The sequence below is a fragment of the Gopherus flavomarginatus genome, chromosome 9 (genome assembly GCF_025201925.1).
Source record: "Gopherus flavomarginatus isolate rGopFla2 chromosome 9, rGopFla2.mat.asm, whole genome shotgun sequence".
NCBI classification, from domain to species: Eukaryota; Metazoa; Chordata; order Testudines; family Testudinidae; genus Gopherus; species Gopherus flavomarginatus.
In genome coordinates, this window is record NC_066625.1 from 6848632 (window position 1) to 6870161 (window position 21530).

The 21530-nt window shown below is 52.0% G+C and overlaps 1 protein-coding gene across 2 annotated transcripts in view; it reads left to right on the forward strand.

Moving 5' to 3' along the window:
• GRAP (GRB2 related adaptor protein) overlaps window positions 1–19763 on the forward strand; it is a 34243-nt gene extending 14480 nt beyond the window's left edge. Inside the window, exons 3-5 of one of the 2 annotated variants that reach the window (XM_050967315.1) lie at window positions 62–184; window positions 16460–16736; window positions 19092–19763. In XM_050967315.1, the coding sequence (XP_050823272.1) occupies window positions 62–184; window positions 16460–16736; window positions 19092–19277 (586 nt within the window). In that variant the 3' untranslated portion in view covers window positions 19278–19763. The remainder of the gene's footprint in view (window positions 1–61; window positions 185–16459; window positions 16737–19091) is intronic. The other variant, XM_050967314.1, reaches the window with a different exon arrangement.
• Window positions 19764–21530: the final 1767 nt, after the last annotated feature.

Here is a 21530-nt window from a genome sequence, read left to right on the forward strand (position 1 = left end):
GGGGCGATCACAGGCCTGCCATCTCCTGCTCATCTCCAGTTCTTTGTGTGACCCCCTCCAGGTGGTACGCGGGAAGGATTTCCAGGCATCTGGCCGAAGAAATCCTCTTGAAACGCAAGCACTTGGGAGCCTTCCTGATCCGCGAGAGCGAGAGCGCCCCGGGGGAATTCTCCATCTCCGTCAAGTAAGTTGCTGGTTCCTTTCTCTGATGCGCACGGCTGAGGCCCACAGCCAGTCCCCTGGCAGGAGCCCTGCTGGGTTGGACATGAAGCCGCTGTGTTTAATGCTGATGGAATAGAGCAGCAGTAAGCAGGTGCAATTGGCACCTGGGAACACTAAAGGGAGCCAATGGTCCCACCCGTCAAAGGCTGGCGGTAATGTACATCTGGTTATATACCCTCCGAGGAGCTGATTTCCCCGCTAGATCCTTCACTTCCAGCCCCTCGGTGGGTAAATGACACCCGCTCAGACTCCCTTATGGAGGCGTAGCTGGCTCCCCCTACCGCTGTGTCCAGACTGACATTTAAAGGTGTCTTGTCTGCCCAGCTTCACCAACTCATTGCACAGTCTAGCGTCGCCAAGGCAGCATCGCCTGTACCACGTTGGGTTACGGCCTGAGTTTATCTGACACAGGCGGCTCACTAACCTCACTCCCCTGGGAGCAGTGAGAGGGTTTTTCCCTGCCCAGGGCTCCTTGGAGCTGGCAGCGAGTGCCTGACTTTTGAACAGAGGCCAACCCGGCCAAAGAGCAGAAATTCTGCACTCGCGTTTCCTCTGTTGTTTCCGAACAGCACCCGTTGCACTTCACTGCCTTCTGCCCTGGGGCTTAGGCCTGCAGGGTCACACAACGCCAACATATTCTCTAGGCGGCACGCTCCAGCCGTTTAGGTCACATTTGCTTTCCGGTATGCTGGGCAAGGCTATTTTCCTCCTTTTAAACACTCTCTGCACCCCCGACTCCCCAGGGCTTTAAACTCCACCCTCCTGGCCCCAGTATTATTTGTGGCTTCCTATGCTAAGTGGTTGTGCAGTGTTGCTGTACACCATCGAGCAGCTGCTGCAGCCCACCCCAGAGGTGGCTGCATCCCAGTGGCGGTTGAGTGAGCCTGGTATACTGACTGTAGTCATAAGAACATAAGAACAGCCGTACCGGGTCAGACCAAAGGTCCATCTAGCCCAGTATCTGTCTACCAACAGTGGACAAAGCCAGGTGCCCTAGAGGGAGTGAACCTAACAGGCAATGATCAAGTGATCTCTCTCCTGCCATCCATCTCCATCCTCTAATGAACAGAGGCTAGGGACACCATTCCCTACCCATCCTGGCTAATAGCCATTTATGGACTTAGCCACCATGAACTGTCTGTACTAACTGTGCTCACTGATGTTTGTCAAACATCCTTCATTAGCATTAATTATTTCGATTGCAGCCGAGCACTGGAGAGGGCTGAACTGGGCCTCCCAGCTCCCCCTCCCTGGGAGACAGGCAGGGTCATGGCCATGGTGTGCAGTGGAGAAGCTGTGGCACAGAGCGGTCAAGCGATGCGCTCCAGGGCAGAGAGGGAGGCCATGCTCACGGGAGCCAGGCGTAGAACAAGGGGCCGGCCCGCTGTGGTTGCTGCTGGGCCGATGGTGCATTCCTGTGCCCATCTGCACGTTGTTTGCTCCCCCTTGGAGAGGCACAGAGGGTGGCTGATCGAGCACCTGATGGCTGATGCGCTGAGGCACTTTGGACTGGGTACCTGCACCTGGCTTTAAGCTGTAGGTGTGATCTTCTGAAGCCACAAGCAAGGCAGGAGAAAGGGGCACTCATCTCAGGTGCTATCCAGCCCTCTGGTCTCCCATGCAATGCTGCTGCTTTCAGTGGGCTCCCAGGCACATGAGCAAAGCCAGCCCGGCCTCTGGTGTCCGTGCTGGGCCTTGTCACTTTGACTGCAGCTGGCTAGTGCTCAGAGATTGCCTGATCTCACTGGAAGAGAGGTGCCATGGGAGCAGAGCCAGCCCACGGTTCAGCTGGTCATAGCATCCTGCTTCCAGCACCTCCATAACTCAGCACAGCAGCTAGCTCATTGCACAACGTAGTAGGATCAGGGGGAGAAGAATTCTTCCTGTCCCTGTGCCCTGCCGCATGAGGGCTGTCACCCTGCCCTAGACCCACCAGGCAGGACAGCTGGTGGGGAAAGCACCCCGGCTTGTTCTCACATGACCGACCGGCCCACTGAAACTGGGCTCTGGCTTTCTGGGTCCTTACAGAGCCTTCCCGTCCCCCACTCCAGAGCCAGCCAGCTCAGCCGCTTGCAGTGGCTGAGAGGAGCCACAGGGTGGCGCTCCTCCATCGCCCCTGCATCTCAGCTTCTCAGTTACTGGGTTTCAGTGATACTTCCCTCCCCTTGGGGGCTCTGGCCAGCACCCAGAGGGCACGAGCTGACCTATTGCACTGGATCTTAGCCAGTCGTAAACCAGTTCAGCTGTTGCTCTCCTGCAGCTCAGAGGCCCTGTAGTGGGCTGGGGGGACCATAAAGAATCCCCTGCAGGGAGCCAGGGTGGGGTGGGGGACACGACTGTCATACAACTAAGCAGTGTGACTGGTCGGAGCAGGGGACTGGGAGCCAGGACTCCAGGGGACAGCTCAGATCCCACTCAGAGGGAAGGTGTGGGCCGCTTCTCACTTCATCTCACGCCAGCTGGCCCAGCCCTGGTTTTCAGTGTGTTTATTTTTTGCTCTGCAAACCTGTCCCCTCCCTCGCTGCAGGCCTTCCCTCAGCCCCAGATCCTCCCACGCACACCCCGGCACCGGCAGGGGGGTATGAAACCATCTGCCACACGTGATCAGATCCTATCTCTGCACCAACACAGCTCTGCATGCCAGCTAGAAGCACGCCAGGCAGCTGTGGGGGAGCTGGCGGCCGGTAGCTCCCAGAGCAGGGCACTGATAACACGCCTAGCAAGGCGCAGCAGCAAAGGAACTGCGCACCAACCCCAGGAGAAAGTCAGTCACCCTGTATGCCTTGCCTGTCACTCCAGGCTCGGCCGTGCAATGGCTCTGCAAACATCTCCAGAGGGCGAAGCTGCCCCTGGGCCCGTCAGCCTTGACAATGGCAGCCCCAGTCAGATCAGAGCCCCAGTGTACTGGGTGCTGTACGAACAACACACAATAAGAGTCTCTGCCCCTTCCAGTGTAAGGTACAGCTAAACGCCCTGTCTCCCAAACCCCAGCCTGGCTCATGGACCACTCGGCTCTCAGCTCGCTGTTCATCCTGGCTTGGCCGTTCACCAGGACGATCTGGGTGCTTTCCAGCCAGGCAGTGTCTCCCTCCACGGATCTTTAATTAAGCGTTTAAGGAGGCTCTTGCTGGTAATAAAAGCAATTGCTCCCAGGCGCTTGCACCAGCCCAGCTCTGCAAACCTGCCCGGGCTGCATGTGCAGGCGAGGAAGCAGAAGAGAGCAGGTCTTTGCAAGGGCCCCTGCCCCTTCTCCAACCCTCCACTCTTCCTCCGTCTGGCCTGGGATGTCAGTTTCACAGGAGTATAAATGTTTGGCTCCATTTACCAGTAAGATGGGATGGAAGGGGAATGAACTCCTCAGCGATCCGTCCACCCCTAGACATTCCCATTGTCTATCTGTTTATGTGGACGCTGCCACCACAGTCCCTAAGTGCCCTGTAAATATTTCAGTGGAGAAATAACAGCAAGCGATGGTCCAATTTCTAGGATTCTAACCTCTTTCTTTCTGCCTTCCCAGCCTGCAGGAGAAAGAGCGTGATTAGCTAACGGTTTTTGTTTGCTTGCATTGTGCTTGGCGGTGGGAATGTCAGAAATGAGTTTGGCATCCCTTCCACAGAGGTGAGGGCTGTGGCCGTTCTCATCTCTTGTGGCAGTGAGTTCCACAGTCTAGGGCTGGTTCCTGGGCCCCACACGCTGATTTCAGCTCCTTTTAACAGAACGTTGGTCCTGTTTGTAAACCACACCTGGCGTGACGTCTGGCTGAGGCAGGCTCAGTCCTGCCCCGACAGGGCAGGACTTAATCTGGTGAAGCTGCTTGTGAGGATCCCAGATCTCAGCCCGGGGGAGTGCCCCGGTCACACACCAGGGGCCTGATCCAAAGCCCAGAAGAGTCAGTGGAGAGGCTCTGGGATGGGCCCAGAGTGAATTTAGCCCCCAAGTGTTTGTTAACTTCCCTTCTTCGCCTCCTCCCCCAGCCCCCAGTTTGATTCCCAGCTGGATGAAACACAGCACAGCCCATGTCATTTACTGTCCAGGCAGACAGCAGGTGGGAAGGGAAACAGCTAGGAAGGGACTTGCCCAAGGTCACGCAAAACCGGGACCCCCAGCCCTGGTGTCCTGCCCCATAGGTTGGGGTTCTGTGCACTAGCCCGTGGTCCCTCTCATACCCACATCCTTATCATGCCTGAGGCGTATTGACCAGGCGCCCAAGGGAGCTTATGGAATCCCCATCGCAGCCTCATTGCTGTGGGGTGAATCAGCTCTTTTCTCTGTTGCCACAGCCAGTGTTTGGCTGGCTCCGGTTCCCCCTGGCAAGCTCGCTTTGGATCCCACTGTCGGGGATGCGTCTCCTTTGCCAGCACCTGCTGCTGCGATCGGAAATCCCAGTGGAAGCTTTGGCTTTACAAAGTAGAGTCACTGACCAATGGCCATCAAACAGGAAGCCTGTGACAGCTTAGCCACCCCAGGGCTGGAGTCTGGGGGAATGGCTTATCCATGTCCATTATAAGGAGCATACAGAGATTTTCTCAGCCTGCCCTACACTACAAGCTGTGCTGTCTTCCTGGGGACACTTCACACATGAATTTTAGGTTGAGCTGTTTTAATAACAATAATCCCTAGCTCTGACCTAGCCCTGCTCATTGGTAGATCTCCAGCTACCTCACAAAGGAGGGCAGTCTCGTTGTCCCCATTTTACAGATGGGGAAACTGAGGCACGGTGTGGGGCCAAGTCTTGCCCAAGCTCACCGCGCAGGCCGAGGAACTGAAGCCAGGTCTTCCAGGTCAGTAGGCCGCACCGTTGATTTTGCAAAAGCACAGCCTTGCCCCTGCCTCACGCACTGAGGTTTGCCCACACGTTTCCCACTGGGGGCACTCAGAACGAGGCGCAAAGCACAAGGTGGGAAAAATCAGGCCCAGGAAATCATTTGGCAAAGCAGCTTATCAGCGGTGCCTTTGTAAAGCTTTGTAAGCTGCCGGCTCCAAACCGCCCGTGTGGATTGGTGTTTTGCTATTGCAGGAGCTGATTTTGCTGTTTGGTCACATGCCAGCCAGCCACTGGATGCCCCCAAGCCAGAGGAGCCAGTTCCATGCAGCTGGCTCTGCTCTCCAGCAAAACTGAGTCCAGCTAAATGACCTGAAAGTATTTGAACCATGTGGCTGTTCTTGAAGGCAGGCGCCTCAGTGAGGATCAACAAACCCCCCTCCTGAGGCGGGGTTTGGGGGGAGAGAGCTCCAACCCAATGCCTGATTCTGCAGCTGCTCTGCTTGTTGCTTTCGAGATCGGAGAGATAAGGCAGATGACTTACTTCGGCATTAATGCTCAGTGGCAGGCACTGGCGGCAGGGAAAGTAACAGGGGGAACCCGTTGCAACCAAGGGGAATTCTTTTATACCTCCGACTGGAAGATGTATTTGTGGATTCTTAGATTTCCAGGCCAGAAAGGACCATTGTGATCATCCAGAGCGACCCCTCGTATAGCTTAGGCCACAGAGCTGCAGCAGCCATTCCTACAGCTGGGCTCATAAGCCAAGGTCCTATTTTTATTTTTATTATTTATGGCAGAGTCTAGGAGCCTCGGTCACGGATCAGGACCCCACTGCACTCGGTGCTGTACAAACACAGAACAAAAAGATAGCCCGGTGCCAACTTCCCTGCTGGTTTTGCTTTTCCATTTTTATTTTGCAAGAGTACTTGCAAACGCTTTAGACCAATAGAGATGTCTCCCAAAAACAAGGAGCACAGAATTCACCACTGACCATCTACCCAAAAATGACAGCGACCCAGCCAGTGGACTAATTGCCCAGGGACTCCAGGGCTTGCCGTGAGCACTGACAGCCCTGCCCCTCCCCGTGCCTCAGTTTCCCCATCTGTAAAATGGGGAGAATGATACTTTCTCCTCCTTCGTACAGCAGCTTGAGATCTCCCAATAAATGCTACATCAGTGCTTAGGATTAGTACTGAACGGTGCAATCAAGTGTGAAAGTCCACCCCAAGGAGTCCACTGAGCTCTGCTGCTAGAAAGAAACTAGAGCACAGTTCCCATCAACCTGGCCACGGGAAAGGCTCCCTGTTAGCGAACTGGGCAGCCGGTCAGGCTGGTTTAATCTCGCCTGCTGTAACACGCAGGGCACACGCTGCAAGCTGCTCCGTGGGAGAGAATTCACTAATTAGGTCAATGCATTCCACTCTCGTGTAGCAAACACAGCAGCCATCCCTGCAAGAATCAACCCAGCTTCCCCTAGGCAGACTCAGCACACGTCTGCTCCTCTAAAGAGTCTCTCAGTCTGGGTTCTTGCTGCCTTCATTCAAACTAGCCTCTGTCCCTGGGATGCAACTGACTTTCCAAGGAACTGCCATGCCTAATGTGGCCCTGGTCCAGCAATCTGAACCTGCTCTGGGGGCAGGGATCTGCGCATCCTAATCCAGTCGTAGGATCGGGGCTTACGGTTTAATTTTAGGAATTGCTAAAAAGGCGTTTGGGGAAATTAGGACCAGGAAGAAAAGACTCAGGGATTCTCTCTCTCTTTTAACAACGTGGCCCCTTGAAGAACATGCTGGAAAGGCAGCGATTCCAACATGTCCCTAGATCAGCCCCTGGCTAAACCAGCTTCACTCTTCACCACTCAGGCCTGGGGACATTTCTAATTTACTTATGGGCCCGATGGTTTTCCAGAACATGCATGCACGACCCCCGCTGGAATCTAGGGGGAGCGCTGCTGACATAGAGGTGACAAAGGCGGCCTTCTGGCTCAGCCGGTGATGGAAAGCCAGCCAGGTAGCTAAGAAAACACTGAGATCACTTCTGCATGCATCACCCAAAGCCACAGCCTACATCAGCACTGCTAATGTGTTATTATAGTGACGATTGCGCATTAATTACAAGCTCCCGGCACCATTTATCTCAGCACCTTACGAATGCGTTAGGCCAGCAGAGATGCATGTATCAAAAGAAAGGAGCACAGAACTCACCGTTGACCATCTACCCAGAAAGGAGGGAGACCCAGCCAGCAGGCTAATTGCTCAGGGATTCCAATTAACATATGATCTGAGCAAAGGTCTGCATTTGGCACCTGTCCTACTATATGCAACCCTTATACCTGAGAACATGGGCTGTGTTCCCACTCGTGCCACGGCCTCATCTTGCCCCTCCCTGCACCCACCCAGACTCAAACGCCATGAAGGCAGAGGCCATCAAATGTCCATGAAACATCTGTCGCCATGGGCAGAGAGAGCTCCTCTCTCAGAATCCAGCCTGACCTTCTCTGATACTCTGCTAGGCTGCAAACAGCCACGGTGAACCAAATGCAATGGCTGGGATCCCAGTTAGTCTACAGTCACTGAACCTGACTCTCCTGTCCCTCTGGGGTAAATCAGGAATAACTCCATCCAAATCAATGGAGGGGCACCAGCGTAAAATTGACATGAGACAAGAACCAGGCCTGGAAATCCTTGGGGCCAGGTTGGGCCACCCTCCCGCAGGTTGACTAGCTCCCCTGGAAATCCATGGGACGACATGCAGTGCCAGGTCCTGCATTCTGTGCACCAGTAGCACCCGGTGCTACAATATCTGCCCCTTTCCAACGGGGAATCCCTCACCATCTGCCGCTGGCTCTTTGCCTGGATCCCCCTTCCAAGCGATTGGAATTCTGCAATGTTACTATTTTGGGAGCATCATTGAGAAGCAAGAGGGGGTACTCAAGGTTTGGTGACCCTCACTAGCTTCACTACCCAGAGAAGGTGGACAGGAGAGAAGGCAAGAAGAAGTCAAACCAATATTCCAGAGAACACCAGATATTTGAGAGGTCACTAGATGTTCCAGCCTCCCAGCAGTGGGGACCAGCCACCCAGCAAGTGCTGAGACAGAAGGTGTCAGTAGGACGTGGGGCTATGAGTGGAGTGGGAAAGGATCAGACCCACCCCCACATTTGTCACCTCTCTGCTCCTCCTCCCTAAAGAGTCCCACTGCCAGAGCTGGTTTGCTGTCCTTGCCCCAGAGCCCAGTGCAAAGCGAGCGAATGCGGAAAGGGATCTGTATATGCCATGGCAGCCTGGTGTGGAGCAGTGTGCCAGCCAGGGTGTCCCTGAGCCCAGCAGGTGCTGGGAGCCCTTCACTGTTCACACACAGTTAGGACTCGGCCATGAGGTAAAGGCCGAGCAGCTTTAGTTATGTTGCAACAGTTTGGTTTTGCTTTTTAATCACTGTTCTCCTTTGCAATTATTTCTTAATTAACACACACAAAGCGATTAGCTGTAATACTGCATTATACAACTCCCCCTCCCTGTTTAACTTTCCAGTAATCAACTCAGAGCAGACACTCGCAAAAAAATCAATAAGAAAACAAAAAGGAAAAATTCATGATAGCAAATAAATCAGGGTTTTTTCTGTTTTTTTTTAATGTAATGTGAAAAAAATGCCTGAGGGGTTGTTTTATCAGTGAAAACCCAGACAAGTTTAAGATTTCTGTCTTCATTAATTTTGTGGGTGCCAATGTTCATGAGTTAAAGCACCTGGGATGTAAACATATCAAATTTAAACTTCACATTTTTATCACCTTAAAACTTTCAAATTGATTTACTTCAAATATTTAGTTCTTGAGAGAGCCACAGAAAAAGGTTCTAACTGTGAGGTTTCTAACTGTGCTAGTGTGGGGCTAGGCAAGTTCAAAAGTTGGTCTCTACTTTGCAATCTGAGTCATGCAGGCAGATCCCTGCACTCATGAAGACCCTCAAGATTCAGTCCTCACAGCAGTGTTCTCTCCCCCTGCATCTTATGGGCCAGCTCCTCAGCTGGTGTAGCTCAATGTAGGTGGACTTCAATGGAGCCACCCAATTTAAATCAGGTGAGGCTTCACCCTACATCTCCCAACACAATCTCTTATCACATCACTCCCACACACACATTTCCTTTATTCACCAACATCAATTCCCCATTTCCTCCAGCTCTCCCACAACTTCCTCTGCACCTGGCCCCTCTCTGATCCACACCACCGGGAACACATTCTCCTTTCCAGCCTCCCCTCCATTCACTCACATCCCTCACAGCAATGATATTAACAATAAACAAACCTAGTTCTGGCTTCCCCAGGGCATCCTGTCTCCCTGGAGACTCGTGGACATAAACTGCAAGATCTTTGGGGCTGGGGCTGTCTGGTTTGTGTCACGCACATTGTCAGCACCTAACAATTAATTATATTACTAGGAGCTGAAAACATAACAGGAACTGACCTGGGTTGCAGGCATTACAATACAATATGCTCATTACATGATCTCCCCCACCCTTTCCCAAGATCCACACACACACCCTCCTTTGTTTAGTCTCTGTCCTGGCTGTGCTGTGTCTGATTTAGATGATTCGCTTCTTGGGGCAGGGATACTGTCTTTTTATTTCCCTATAGAGAGCTGCATGCCCCGTGAATGACATGGCAGACCACGCCAGGATATCAAGAATGCCCTGTTCCACGAGACAGCTGTGTGCAGCTGCTGGGATTGATACTTGCAATGCTTCCCAAACACTTTGCATCATTCTGTTGTCCCAGCCTGCCATGGGACATGGTATTTTGCTGTTATTTTTCTAGGGGTATTTATGCACAGCTCCACTGGGCGTGTCTGGCGGAGACGCTGCTAGGAACTACACTGGTGTTTTGTTCTCTCCTGTACCATCTACCCATTTAAAAAAAATGTGTTGATCAAGAAGGGAAATGGTGCCTGGTAGCTAGTAAAGGAGCGCAGACCTCACAGCTGGCCCGTGGAGGCAGTTATCTGATCAGTCCACATATGTTTTTCACTGCTGGGGAGGAAGATAACTAGACAGTCTACACCACCTCTCAGCATCACAGAGAGATCTGCTCAGGACAACTCTGATTGCATCAGCAAACTCCAGCCTAGTTGGCACGGTCCCTGGGATTTTTGACAGCTGTCAGCATTAGCCCAACTCTGAACCCATGGAAGCCAAGGGTAAAACTCCCATTGACTTCAGTGAGGGCAGGGGTTAGGCCAACACAGAGTGCTTTGGAAAAGCCCATCCTTCATGCTGCAGCCCTTTATGCAGCAGACACAGTTGTTGCACTCCAGGTGATACACGGGGATTTGAGAGAAGCACTAGGCATAGCCCTCCATACTGAACAGATGTCTCACACCCCCTGCGTGTCCATCCCCTAATCGCAAGAGCACAGATGATAGAAGTGACAGAGTGTAGGTGGAGAACGGGCAGCAGTCGCAGCATGGTCACTGGGCGATCAAGGTGCTAAAGGAGCACTCAAAGAAGACAAGGTCATTGTGGAGAAGCAAAATGAATTATTTGCATCAGGCTTCACTGCAAAGAATGTGAGGGAGATTTCCACACCTGAGCCATTCTTTGTAGGTGACAAAATTGAGGAACTGTCCCAGACTGAGGTGTCCATAGAGGAGATTTTGGGATAAACAGATAAATTAAACTGTAATAAGTCACCAGGACCAGATGGTATTCCCCGAAGTGTTCTGAAGGAACTCAAATATGAAATTGCACAACTATTAACTGTGGTATGTAACCTATGGCTTAAATCAGCCTCTGGACCAGATGAGAGGCAAATATCTAATGTGACGCTGATTTTTTTTAAGGCTCTCAATGAGATCCTGGCAATTACAGGCCAGTAAACATAACTTCAGTACCAGGCAAATTGGTTGAAATTACAGTTGACACCATATGTTGGGGAATAGTCAACACAGCTTTTGTTAAGGGAAATAATGCCTCACCAATCTATTAGAAATCTTTGAAGGTGTCAACCAACATGTGGACAAAGGCAATCCAGGGGATATAGTGTACTTAGACTGGCAGAAAGCCTTTGACGAGGTCCCTCACCAAAGGCTCTTAAGCAAAGTAACCCGTCATGGGATAAGAGGGAAAGTCCTATCACGGATCAGTAACTGGTTAAAAGATAGGAGACAAAGGGTAGGAATAAATAGTTATTATTCACTAGCGGCATTCCCCACAGATCTGTACTGGGACCAGTGCTGTTCAACATATTCATAGAATGCCCCACAGCAGGACTGGGCAGGATCAATGCCTCTTCCAAAGCTCTGCTCCCAGGCCCAAGTGCTTGGGGCAGGGTGGTAGCTCGCAGGCTCTGTTGGGAGGCCACCTTTCCCGCTCGCTTTGGAAAGTACCTGACACATGGCAGGTTCCTTCATTCTGGGGATGGGCTGGGGGAATCTGGGGTAGAAACAGGAGCCTTTCCGCCACGTGCTACACTCTGGGTTGTTGTAATGGGACAGTGAGCACCTTTCTCCGCAGGCTTCTCTGCTGCCCCTCTCAACTCCCCACCAGCCCTTCTGGCATTGCTGGGCGGGAAGGTGGGTGTATTGATGCAAGAGGCCGAGTAGCGCCAAGTGTGTTAGCAGCAGGGACCCCAGTCATGCAGAGGAGACTTAAATGGACCCAGCTGACTTTTATACATAACAGTCCATCGAAGCTCAGTTTGCTGTTCGCAAAGCACTTGGAGATCCTTGGGCAGGGGGCACAAGAGAAACCCCCAGTTCTGTTCCCATGTCCCAGCTGGAATTCAGTGAGCCCCAGCCAGGACCAAGCCCAGCATCCCCATCCATAAATCTTCCTGATACTCCTCATGGCCCATCCAATTAAACCTTGGGGGCTCGTGTGGAACCCTCCCATAGTGCAGAGGGCCTGAACAGACCAACTCTTAGGAGGCAGGAGCTACCCAGCTGACTAGAGCAGTCGATCTTGGCTTCTTGCTGTCTCTTTTCAGCCTTGTGGGACGGCAGGAATCTCTGGCTGTGTCTGAGTCACAGCAAATAGCGTCGGGGGCTAGTGAATGCCCAACCCTGGCTTTCTCCTTTAATCTCCACTTTGCATTTGGGGCATCTCCATTTCACTAACCCAAATGCTAACCTCTTGCTGTTTCCATTTCTGGCTCTAGCAGATAGACTCACACGGCTCCTTGTGGCGTTTTAATTTGTCTCCTGACTTAGCCAAACTCCCTTAGTGGTCAGCTCTCCGTCACCAGCCATCCGCCACTACAGGGAGGCACTCAGGGGCGAATGCTCTCCTCAGCTAGCCCTGCGCAGCTAGTTTGTCGCTCACTCCCTATGACTCACACCTTGGGAGAGCCAGTCACTTAGTGGCTGGCTTTGTGTGTGTGAGAGTGATATCGCCCTCTAGTGGCTACACCCACCGTGGATAAATGACCTAATAATGCCACTTCAGAGGAGAGCTCCTTCAGCTCAGACAGTAGCAGCCTGTATTTTGCAACTGAACGATCTGCGCTCTACCTGTTTCTTTCGGAGCCCCCTGCAACAAGCTATGAAAGCTCCATGGGCCCCTTGTGCCACAACAACTGGTTTTCTGCCTATAAAAGCGAGGGCCAGCATTAGGAGGCAGCAAGCAGGCAATTGCCTGGGTCCCGCGAACCTACATTGCTCAGGCTTTGGCCCCAGGCGGTGGGGCTTTCTGTCCTGGGCCCCAGTGAGTCTAACATTGGCCCTGCTTGGTGGCCCCCCAAAACCTGCTCACAGCTCCCCAGGGGTCCCAGACCCCTGGCTGAGAACCACGGCTCTAGACCCAGCTCTGTGTGTGTGCACCTGATATATTGAGTCATTGTGTCTGCCTAGAACACCGCTTTGTAACAATGCCTTTGTCCTGTGTGAACTGTGAGTAGCTTTGACATGTCTCTCGCTCTCCCTAAGGAAGGATTTTGCTATACGGGTCTCTGTGTTTTAACATTTCCTTCACTCACACAGTATTGTAACCTCAACAGCACAACACTTCACACTAGCCCTTCCTCAGCAAACTCCACCCTCCTCAAATGAGCCAGGCTGGCCTGGCCTGCCCTCCCTCCTGTGACCTGCAGTCCAGGCCACACCCCTGTTGTGGTGAACACCTGCAGCAAATCCAGGCTCAGGCAGCTGTTAACTCTTTGCTGCCCCTGCCTTACAACTGGTCTCCAGCGTTTTCCACAGCATGCCCAGACCCGCCAAGTCTCCTGGCCACAAAGAGCCACTCCCTGGTTCAGCTCAGTCACCAGCCTTGTTATTCCAGGGATCTGCCTGCCCTGGCCCCGGGGGACCTGGGGACAGTGCTGACGAAATCTGGAGATTTTCTATCCCCCTGAAACAAAGCCAGGAGAAACCCTTGCCAAAAAAGAGGGAGGGATTTGACAGCCAGCCTTAAGATTAGAGATGCATTTGGCTCCGGATCCAGATCTCCCAGAAGTTCGGGTGTTCCGAGCCAGGGCTTTGCTTTGTCCCACTGCAGAGCTAGCAATCAAAGGATAAAGGATTTGGAGCTGGATTTTCAGGGCTGTGGGAGCACATTGCACTATGGCAATTTTCTGCTTCCTAGGGTCCATGGGAAGCTGAGCACAAGTTAGAGCCACCCCAAAGCCAATCTAACCTACCCCACAATACCAGCAGTGTAATGGTGGCTTAAAGCCCTCTTAATCCCCTGCCCTCTGGTCCTGCCCCATGGAGTAACTGAGAATCCAGGGGGAGATTTTTACAGTCACAAAGGGACTGTACTGCTCCTGTATTTAATTCCACGGCAAATCCAGGCCACGCTCTGACTGTGTCTCTGAGCCCTGCCGTCATTACAGGAAAGGGAAGCAGGGCCAGACATGCTCAGCTCCACGCCCCTGTGCCGAAAGCTTCCCCGTTTAGCGGGGCTGTAAAAGGGAGATGTGATCCCAGATGCCTGGGGACGTCAGCCTCCCGGGACAGAAAATCAGAGACTCATTTCATAAAAAGACATTGTGTTACCCATGGCATCCAGGTGGCTATTCTGTTTTATGGGCTTTAGCCACCAGGGCAGGGTTCTGATCCGCAGCACAGACTCTGCGGCATAACAGGGCTGTTCTTTTCTGACTTTCAGCTGTCCAGGCTGCATATAGTTTCTGGGAAGGTGCGTTCCTTTCTTCCCTTCAGTTCTTAAGTGCAACTGGCTGCTCTGATGCTTTATGATTATTTATAGTGGTGTCGCTCCTAGGAACGCTAGTTGTGGGCCAGACCCCTATTGTGCTAGGTGCTGTACAAAGAGTACAAAAAGGCAGTCCCTGCCCCAAGAGCCTCCAGCCTAAGTCTGAGACACCAGATGGACACAGACAGGGGTGGGAGCCCCAGGACACAATGAGACCGTATTAGTCAGCAAGATAGGCCATATTGTGTAGGCACTGTGCTGGCCCGCTGCGCAAGGGTGAGCAAAGACTGCAGCTGGCTGGTAGCTTAGCAGAACATCTCTCAGGGATAGGGTGACCACACGTCCCATTGTGGCCAGGACAGTCCCTTTTTCAAGCCCTGTCCCAGCCATCCCAACTTTTCTTTTTTTGGCAAAAGAGGGCATTTGTCCCATTTTCTCCTGCCAAGGTGATCAGTTGGCAAGAGCAAAAGGGACAAATACCCACTTTTGACAAAAGTGGGGTGTGGTGCGGAGGAATGTGCAGGAGGGGCAAAGGGCCATGCCAGCCCTAAGCAGCAGGGGAGGCGCGGCTGGGGGTGGGGAAAAGATAGGTTTCAGCACCCAGCAACAGCCTGGCAGGGGGGAAGGGGGTGCTCAGGCGAGTGCCTGGGGGTGCCCTGTTTTCCCTTTGGGAATATGGTCACCCTACCACCCAGGGAGCACATTACACCTGCACTCCATCGACGGCACCGATCATTTCCCCGGGCAGTGTGAGGCGTTAGCTTGGATTTATAAAACCTTTTGTGGTTTTTTTCTCCTACACACCTGAGCAACCCGGAGCCCAGGTTCCAATCTCAGTTACCCTGGTTTACATTGACTTACACGGTTTACACTAGGTATGGACCTTAACTCTTTATTCCCGGGTGTTTAGAGGTTGCAGCCTAGGCCTGCTTGGCCTTCTGAGACACTGACGATCAACGTTAACTCTGCCTTAATGGAAGGCAGAGAGTAGACAGACAGGTAGAGCCCAGTTCTGATCACTTATTGCTGACAACATCTATCAGCCCATCAGTAGTATTAATGCAAATGTCCCGTCACAGCACAATAAATCCCACGTTTTCCATTCCCCCTTAGCTGTGTCAGTACATACAGCCCTGAGTAGACACTGGGCTCGTGTCGAAACAAAAACAAGCTTGTCCCAGTTCAGGCAAATCAAGCCGTGTGTTGCCACTTTTGAATACACCCCTGCTTCTATCCGCAGATACATTTAATCTCACTGGGCAGATCTAGCTGACGGTGGGAAGTGAATATTTGCTGAGATCGTCATGCCCAGCACCTCGCACAGCCGTCGTTGGCCTGCAACATCAATCCATAGGAATTAAGCATGAGGAATAATTACAAGCTGGGTGGCATAAAAGCGCTGATACAACCCTCTGGTCTATCAACAACCCCATCAGTGTGTTTGTAACACACTTGCCCAGATGTGTTATCTTTGGCCGTACTCTGCTTTATCACTACTAGGGCGCATGGGAAACAAGCCTGTTGTCCTGTAGTTCACAACAGATATGGGCTTGTCTGCACCTCGGTGAAGTCGATACTGACCAGTCCTCTGTTAGCATGAACCAATCTCTCCCCTTGCAAACAGAGGGGACTGCAATGGAAGGAATGGACACCACATCTGGGCTGTGTTGCCTTCTCTGCTACTGACTGGCTGTGGGCAAGCCACTTATGTTCACCCTGCCTGAGTTTCCTGACCCATTAAATAGCTAGAAAAACACTCCTCTACTCCTAGGGGTGTTGTAAGGTTTAATTAATTAATTAACAGGTACAAAGCACCCGGCGCGCCTCAGATGAAAGAAGCTGGTGAAGGGCAGGTTATTAGTTATTAGCATTGTGCAAGTGACGGGAAGATTCAAATGCAGGCAGGACGCCAAGCGGGTGATCTGAAGCCCGGGTTTTGGAACCTATCGTTCCTCCCCACCAGGTTCGGCTTGCACGCTTGGGCCCCCGTTCTGCAGACACTTGGGCACACGCCGAGCGTTGTGTGTGCGAGTGGTCCCATCGTGTGTGTAAAGTTGAGCAGGGGTCTGCGCAGGGGATTGTGGCCTTAGGGACTAGCTTGCAGAGCCGTGTGTTCTGGAACCACAGCTCCGATTGTTATAAACCAGGGCACTGGCTTTTGCAACAGACAGGCCAGAAATAAAAGCTCAGATGCTGCAGAATCAGGTCCTGCCAGAGGGGCTGGATAAATATCCCAACAGGCTGGTTCTAGGGGGAGAGGAGGGGAGTTGTGACACCCCTGCTTTAAAGCCCACCTTTCAGAATAACCACTCTCTTCTCTGAATGTGTCCACAGCTATGGGGAGCACGTCCAGCATTTCAAGGTACTCCGAGAAAGGAATGGCAAATATTTCCTCTGGGAAGAAAAGTTCAACTCCTTGAATGAACTGGTGGATTTCTACAGAACCACAACCATCGCCAAAAAGCAACAGATCTTCCTTAGAGACGACGAGCAGAACCATGAGGTACAGGGCTGTTCGGCTGCCCACACAGGTCACTCCAAGAGGGTTGTGAAAGAAGGAGAGGGCAGCACCCAGCCCAGCATGCCCACTGCGCACCAGCAAAATCGCAAGGCAAGGCCCCAGTGCAGCCACTTCACAATATGCGTGGTATATCCGGCACAGAGGACACAGCCACAGGCTGTTAGAATTCTTTGAGGGTGTCAACCAACATGTGGACAATGGCAATCTAGGGGATAAAGTGCACTTGGACTGTCAGAAAACCTTTGACAAGGTCCCACACCAAAGGCTCTTATGCAGAGTAAGGAGTCATGGGATAAGAGGGAAGGTCCTCTCATGGATCAGTAACTGGTTAAAAGACAGGAAACCAAAGATAGGAATACATGGTCAGTTTTCACAGTAAACAGTGGGCTTCCCCCAAGGATCTAGTCTGGGATCAGTGCTGGTCAAGGTATTCATAAATGATCTGGAAAAGGGGGTAAACAGTGAGGTGGCAAAGTTTACCCACAATACAAAATTACTCAAGATAGTTTAGTCCAAAGCTGACAGTGAAGAGTTACAAAGGGATCTCACAAAACTGGGTGAGTGGGCAACAAAATGGCAGATGAAATTCAATATTGATAAATACAAAAGTAATGCACATTGGAGAACAGAATCCCAACTAGCCATACAAAAGGATGGGATCTAAGTTAGCTGTTACCACTCAAGAAAGTCACTGTGGATAGTTCTCTGAAAACAGCTGCTCAATGTGCAGCGGCAGTCAAAAAAGCGAACAATATTAGGAAGAATTAGGAAAGGGATAGAAAATAAAACAGACAATATCCTAATGCCAACATATAAATCCCTGGTACTCCCCCACCTTGAATGCTGTGTGCAGTTCTGGTCACCCCATCTCCAAAATAATATATTGGAATTGGGAAAAGTACAGAGAAGGGCAACAAAAGTGATTAGGGGTATGGAACAGTTTCCAATGAGAAGAGATTAGAAAGACTAGGACTCTTCATTTTAGAAAAGAGGCGACTAAGCGGGGATATGATAGAGGTCTATAAAATCATGGAGAAAGTGAATGAGGGAGCGTTATTTACCCCTTCACATAACACAAGAACCAGGATTTACTCAATGAAATGAATAGGCAGCAGGTTGAAAACAAACAAAAGGAAGTATTTCTTCACATAACGCACAGCCAACCTGTAGAACCCGTTGCCACGGGGTGCTGTGAAGGCCAAACGTGTAACTGGGTTCAAAAAAGCATTAGGTATGTTCATGGAGGATAGATCCAGCTGTGGCTATCAGCGGTGCAAACCCAAGCTCTGAGTGTCCCTAAGCCTCTGACTGCCAGAAGCTGGGAATGGGCAACAGGTGATGGATCACTCGATAATTGCCCTGTTCTGTTCATTCCCTCTGAAGCATCTGCCACCAACCACCGGGCTAGATGGACCATTGGTCTGACCCAGTGTGGCCATTCTTATGTCTATATTCTAGTTACTCAGGCTGAACCCATTGCTGGGGAGGGGTTCCTGCCTCTCTCTCCTCCCCCAGTTCTAGGTGAAAGCTTTGCATGCTGCCAGGTTTGCAGAGCCCTGGGTGTTCTGCCAATCTCTCTCCTCCCACCCAGCTGCAAAGCCTGGCTCTGGGCCCACAGCTTGCGTTGTGAAGCCAATGGCAGGAGCGGGGTGCAGCCCGAGACATGCAGAGCTCTCCTTAAATGTGCTGATGGCAGAGAAATAGAAAACAAAGCAAATGGGAGAGGAAGCCTGACAAGGGGCTGGATTCGGTGTATCTGAACAACGCTAGCTGACGGCTAATGCCTAGCACACCACTCAGGGCTGGGGTGGGAACCGGCAATATACTCAGTCCACCACCAACCAGAACAGCGCTGGTCCTAGGTCCGCTTTTATCGGGCACAGGCAGCTCTGCTTCCGGGGGCACGACTTGCTTTTGCCTCTGAAGGGGCAGATGCCCTGCGAGGGTTTCTAGGAGGCCGCTCAGATAAACAAGGCCCCGGGCTGGTAAGGAAATGCGATGGAAGTCGATGGATTGTAAGTGGGCAGCTAATGTTGCAGGGATGGAGAGCCAGAGCAAACAGATCAGAATCGCTGGATACAGGGGAACATTCGGCTCGGGACGCAGACTTTGCATATTTTCAGTAAATCAACCCAAATCTTTGGCTTCTGAAGAGTTCTGCGGATTTACCCCAACTGAGGCTAGGCCCCCACATTGTCAGTCGGGGGAAGGAGGCGATGGTGGGTCATGGACACGTCCGTGTTTGTACTCATCAGCCAGGGCACGGTCCCTTTGGCAAAAGCTTTCACACGCCCACCTCCACCCCTGCCCATTCCTTGCCAGGAGGCTCCCAGTGTCCTGTGTCAGCCGTTGAGGGCAGAGGGGGGAAGCAGCATTTGCCTGTGTAGCTTTGATGCCTCCTCTGTCTTTCCCTCCTGACTCCTCTTTCGCTTGGTTTCACTGCAGGTGAAGAAGCCGAAGTTCGTCCAGGCTCAGTTTGACTTCTCCTCCCACGATCCGTCCCAGCTGGCCTTCTACAGAGGGGACATCATCGAGGTGCTGGACTGCCCCGACCCCAACTGGTGGAGAGGGAAGATCTGTGGGCGAATCGGCCTGTTTCCACGGAACTACGTCCACCCCATTCACATGTGACCTGCTAGTCAGTGTCTGCCTGGACGCCAGAGCTCCCTGGCTGCCCATTACAAGATAAACTGCAATCCCCTTCACCTGATGCCATAGAGCTTTTAGGGGACAAGTTACCAGAGCACCAAGGACCTTTCCCAGGCTTAAAGCCAGACTGAGGGATGCTGCACTGGACAGACCTGAAGCTCTGGGAACTGTGTGCTCTGGTGAAACCCCCTGCGCTGCAGAAGCAGCCTGCGCTAGGCATTTGCACATCGGGTTTTCAGTGCGCTGAAGAGGAGGTGATTTACTCAGCCCGGCGCATAAAAAGGACGTGACCAGAGTGAACTTAACGGGGCTCCTAGCAATCCTGATTGTGCCATCACTTTGCTTACGTGGTGTATCCCTTCCTCATCGTCCTCTGTCTAGCTGCACTGCAAGCCCTTTGGGGCAGGGACCTTTGTCCTCACACCTTCCTGCTAAGTGCCAAGCACGCAATAAAGCATCCTAATCCCACTCTCTGCTCTCTGAGGGCAAGGCACAGGGAGCTTGGCTTTTCCCAGCTTCTGGGCTTGTGAGCAGCCAGGTGACCTGGCCACCCCAGGCAGCTGTCGAGCCAAGAGGATTAAGAATAACCCTTCCAACAAGTATTTCCTTTGACTGGCCTGCCTCCTTCTAGAATCAGCCTCTTTCCCTTCCCAGATCTCAGACAGGAAGGCCCAGGGCCAGGGGCTTTCCAGTGGGGTTTCTCATACAAAGCACACTGACCTCTGTAGGTGGGCAAAGGTAGGCATGGTGCCACCATGCCCAACCAGCCCCAAACCTGCCCCTTGTCCAAACCTCCTCTCTACTCTGGAGCACCAGGGCCCTCGAGGCAGCTGTCCCGTCCCCCTTGCTGGGTCCCTGGGCATTCTCCCTCCATCCTGCCCTCCCTGCATCCTGAAACTGCGAGGTGTTTTACTTCTACTCTCACAGGGGTTTGCCCCCAGCTGCCATTTCAGCAGACGTATCTTTGTACGTGGGCATTTCTCCCGTCTTTCTCAGCTTGGAGCCGCGAGGACCTGCTTGGACGCTTTCTGCACTGGAGTTATCCTGAGCCATCAGCACGAGTGCAATCCACAATGATTAACGAGGAGGCCATGGGAGGGGACCGCGCATTCCTGGCACCTTTAATAGGGCTTCACAAAACGATCAAAGAGGCCGTGCGTCTTTTACTGCACCTGGTTATGAGCTGACTCTGACACGCTGCCAGCTGGGTTCCTCCGCTCACCCGGGGTGGAGAGATTTAATTCATTGTTTATGCAAATGTCTCTGTGTCCACCCAGAGCTAGTGTCGTCCCATTATCAAGAGATGGCTAAATTCTGGGCCAGATCCCACCTTGTCAAAGCAGTGGAGTTACGCCCTCATGCCAGGTGTGGATTCGGCCCAGTGATTAGAAACGGCGCTTGGATTGTGTATTGGGCGGGCGGGGAGGCTGTTTTGGCCACCTTTAAAAGCCAGCGTCACCCTTGGGAATCCTGCCAGGTCAAACTCCAAGTGGGAAGGGAGGCTGGCTCCCTGAGAAGAACTGGTGTATTTAAAAAGCAAAGACTGGTGAAACCTGTTAGAGAAGGGGATCAGAGGGGGAAGAGGCCCTTTTTGTTCTCCTCCAACTCACCACAAGCTGGGAGCTCAGGAAGATGCTATTAATGATCTAAACTTAAGGCCGTGGCCTGAACAAAGCATATAGCACCGTAGACGCCTCCACGATAAGAGGGATTTGTAAAACGTGCTACCTCTATACTCACCTGAGCCTCAGGGAAAAGTGGACACAACAGTGGCCAGCAAACTGAGCTGAAGAAAGATAAGGGCTCAACCTGGAAATACTCGCCTAAGAAACATGTAATGAATCTATGGAACTCACTGCTGCAGGGTGTCATTCAGGCAAATGCTTTAACTCAGGGGCTCTCAAACTAGGGGTCGGGATACTTCAGGGGGTTGCGAGGTTATAACATGGAGGGGTCACGAGCTGGCAGCCTCCACCCTAAACCCCGCTTTGCCTCCAGCATTTATAATGGTGTTAAATATATTAAAAAGTGTTTTTAATTTATAAAGGGGGGGCGTTGGACTCAGAGACTTGCTGTGTGAAAGGGGTCACCAGTACAAAAGTTTGAGAACTGCTGGTTTAACTGGCTTCAAAAAAGGATTAGCCGCTTCTGTGTATAAGCAAAATGTTTTGTAGCTAGCTTCAGAGCTTCCAAGGGGCATCCTAAGTCCAAGTGTTTCAGGGCACCACAGAAATT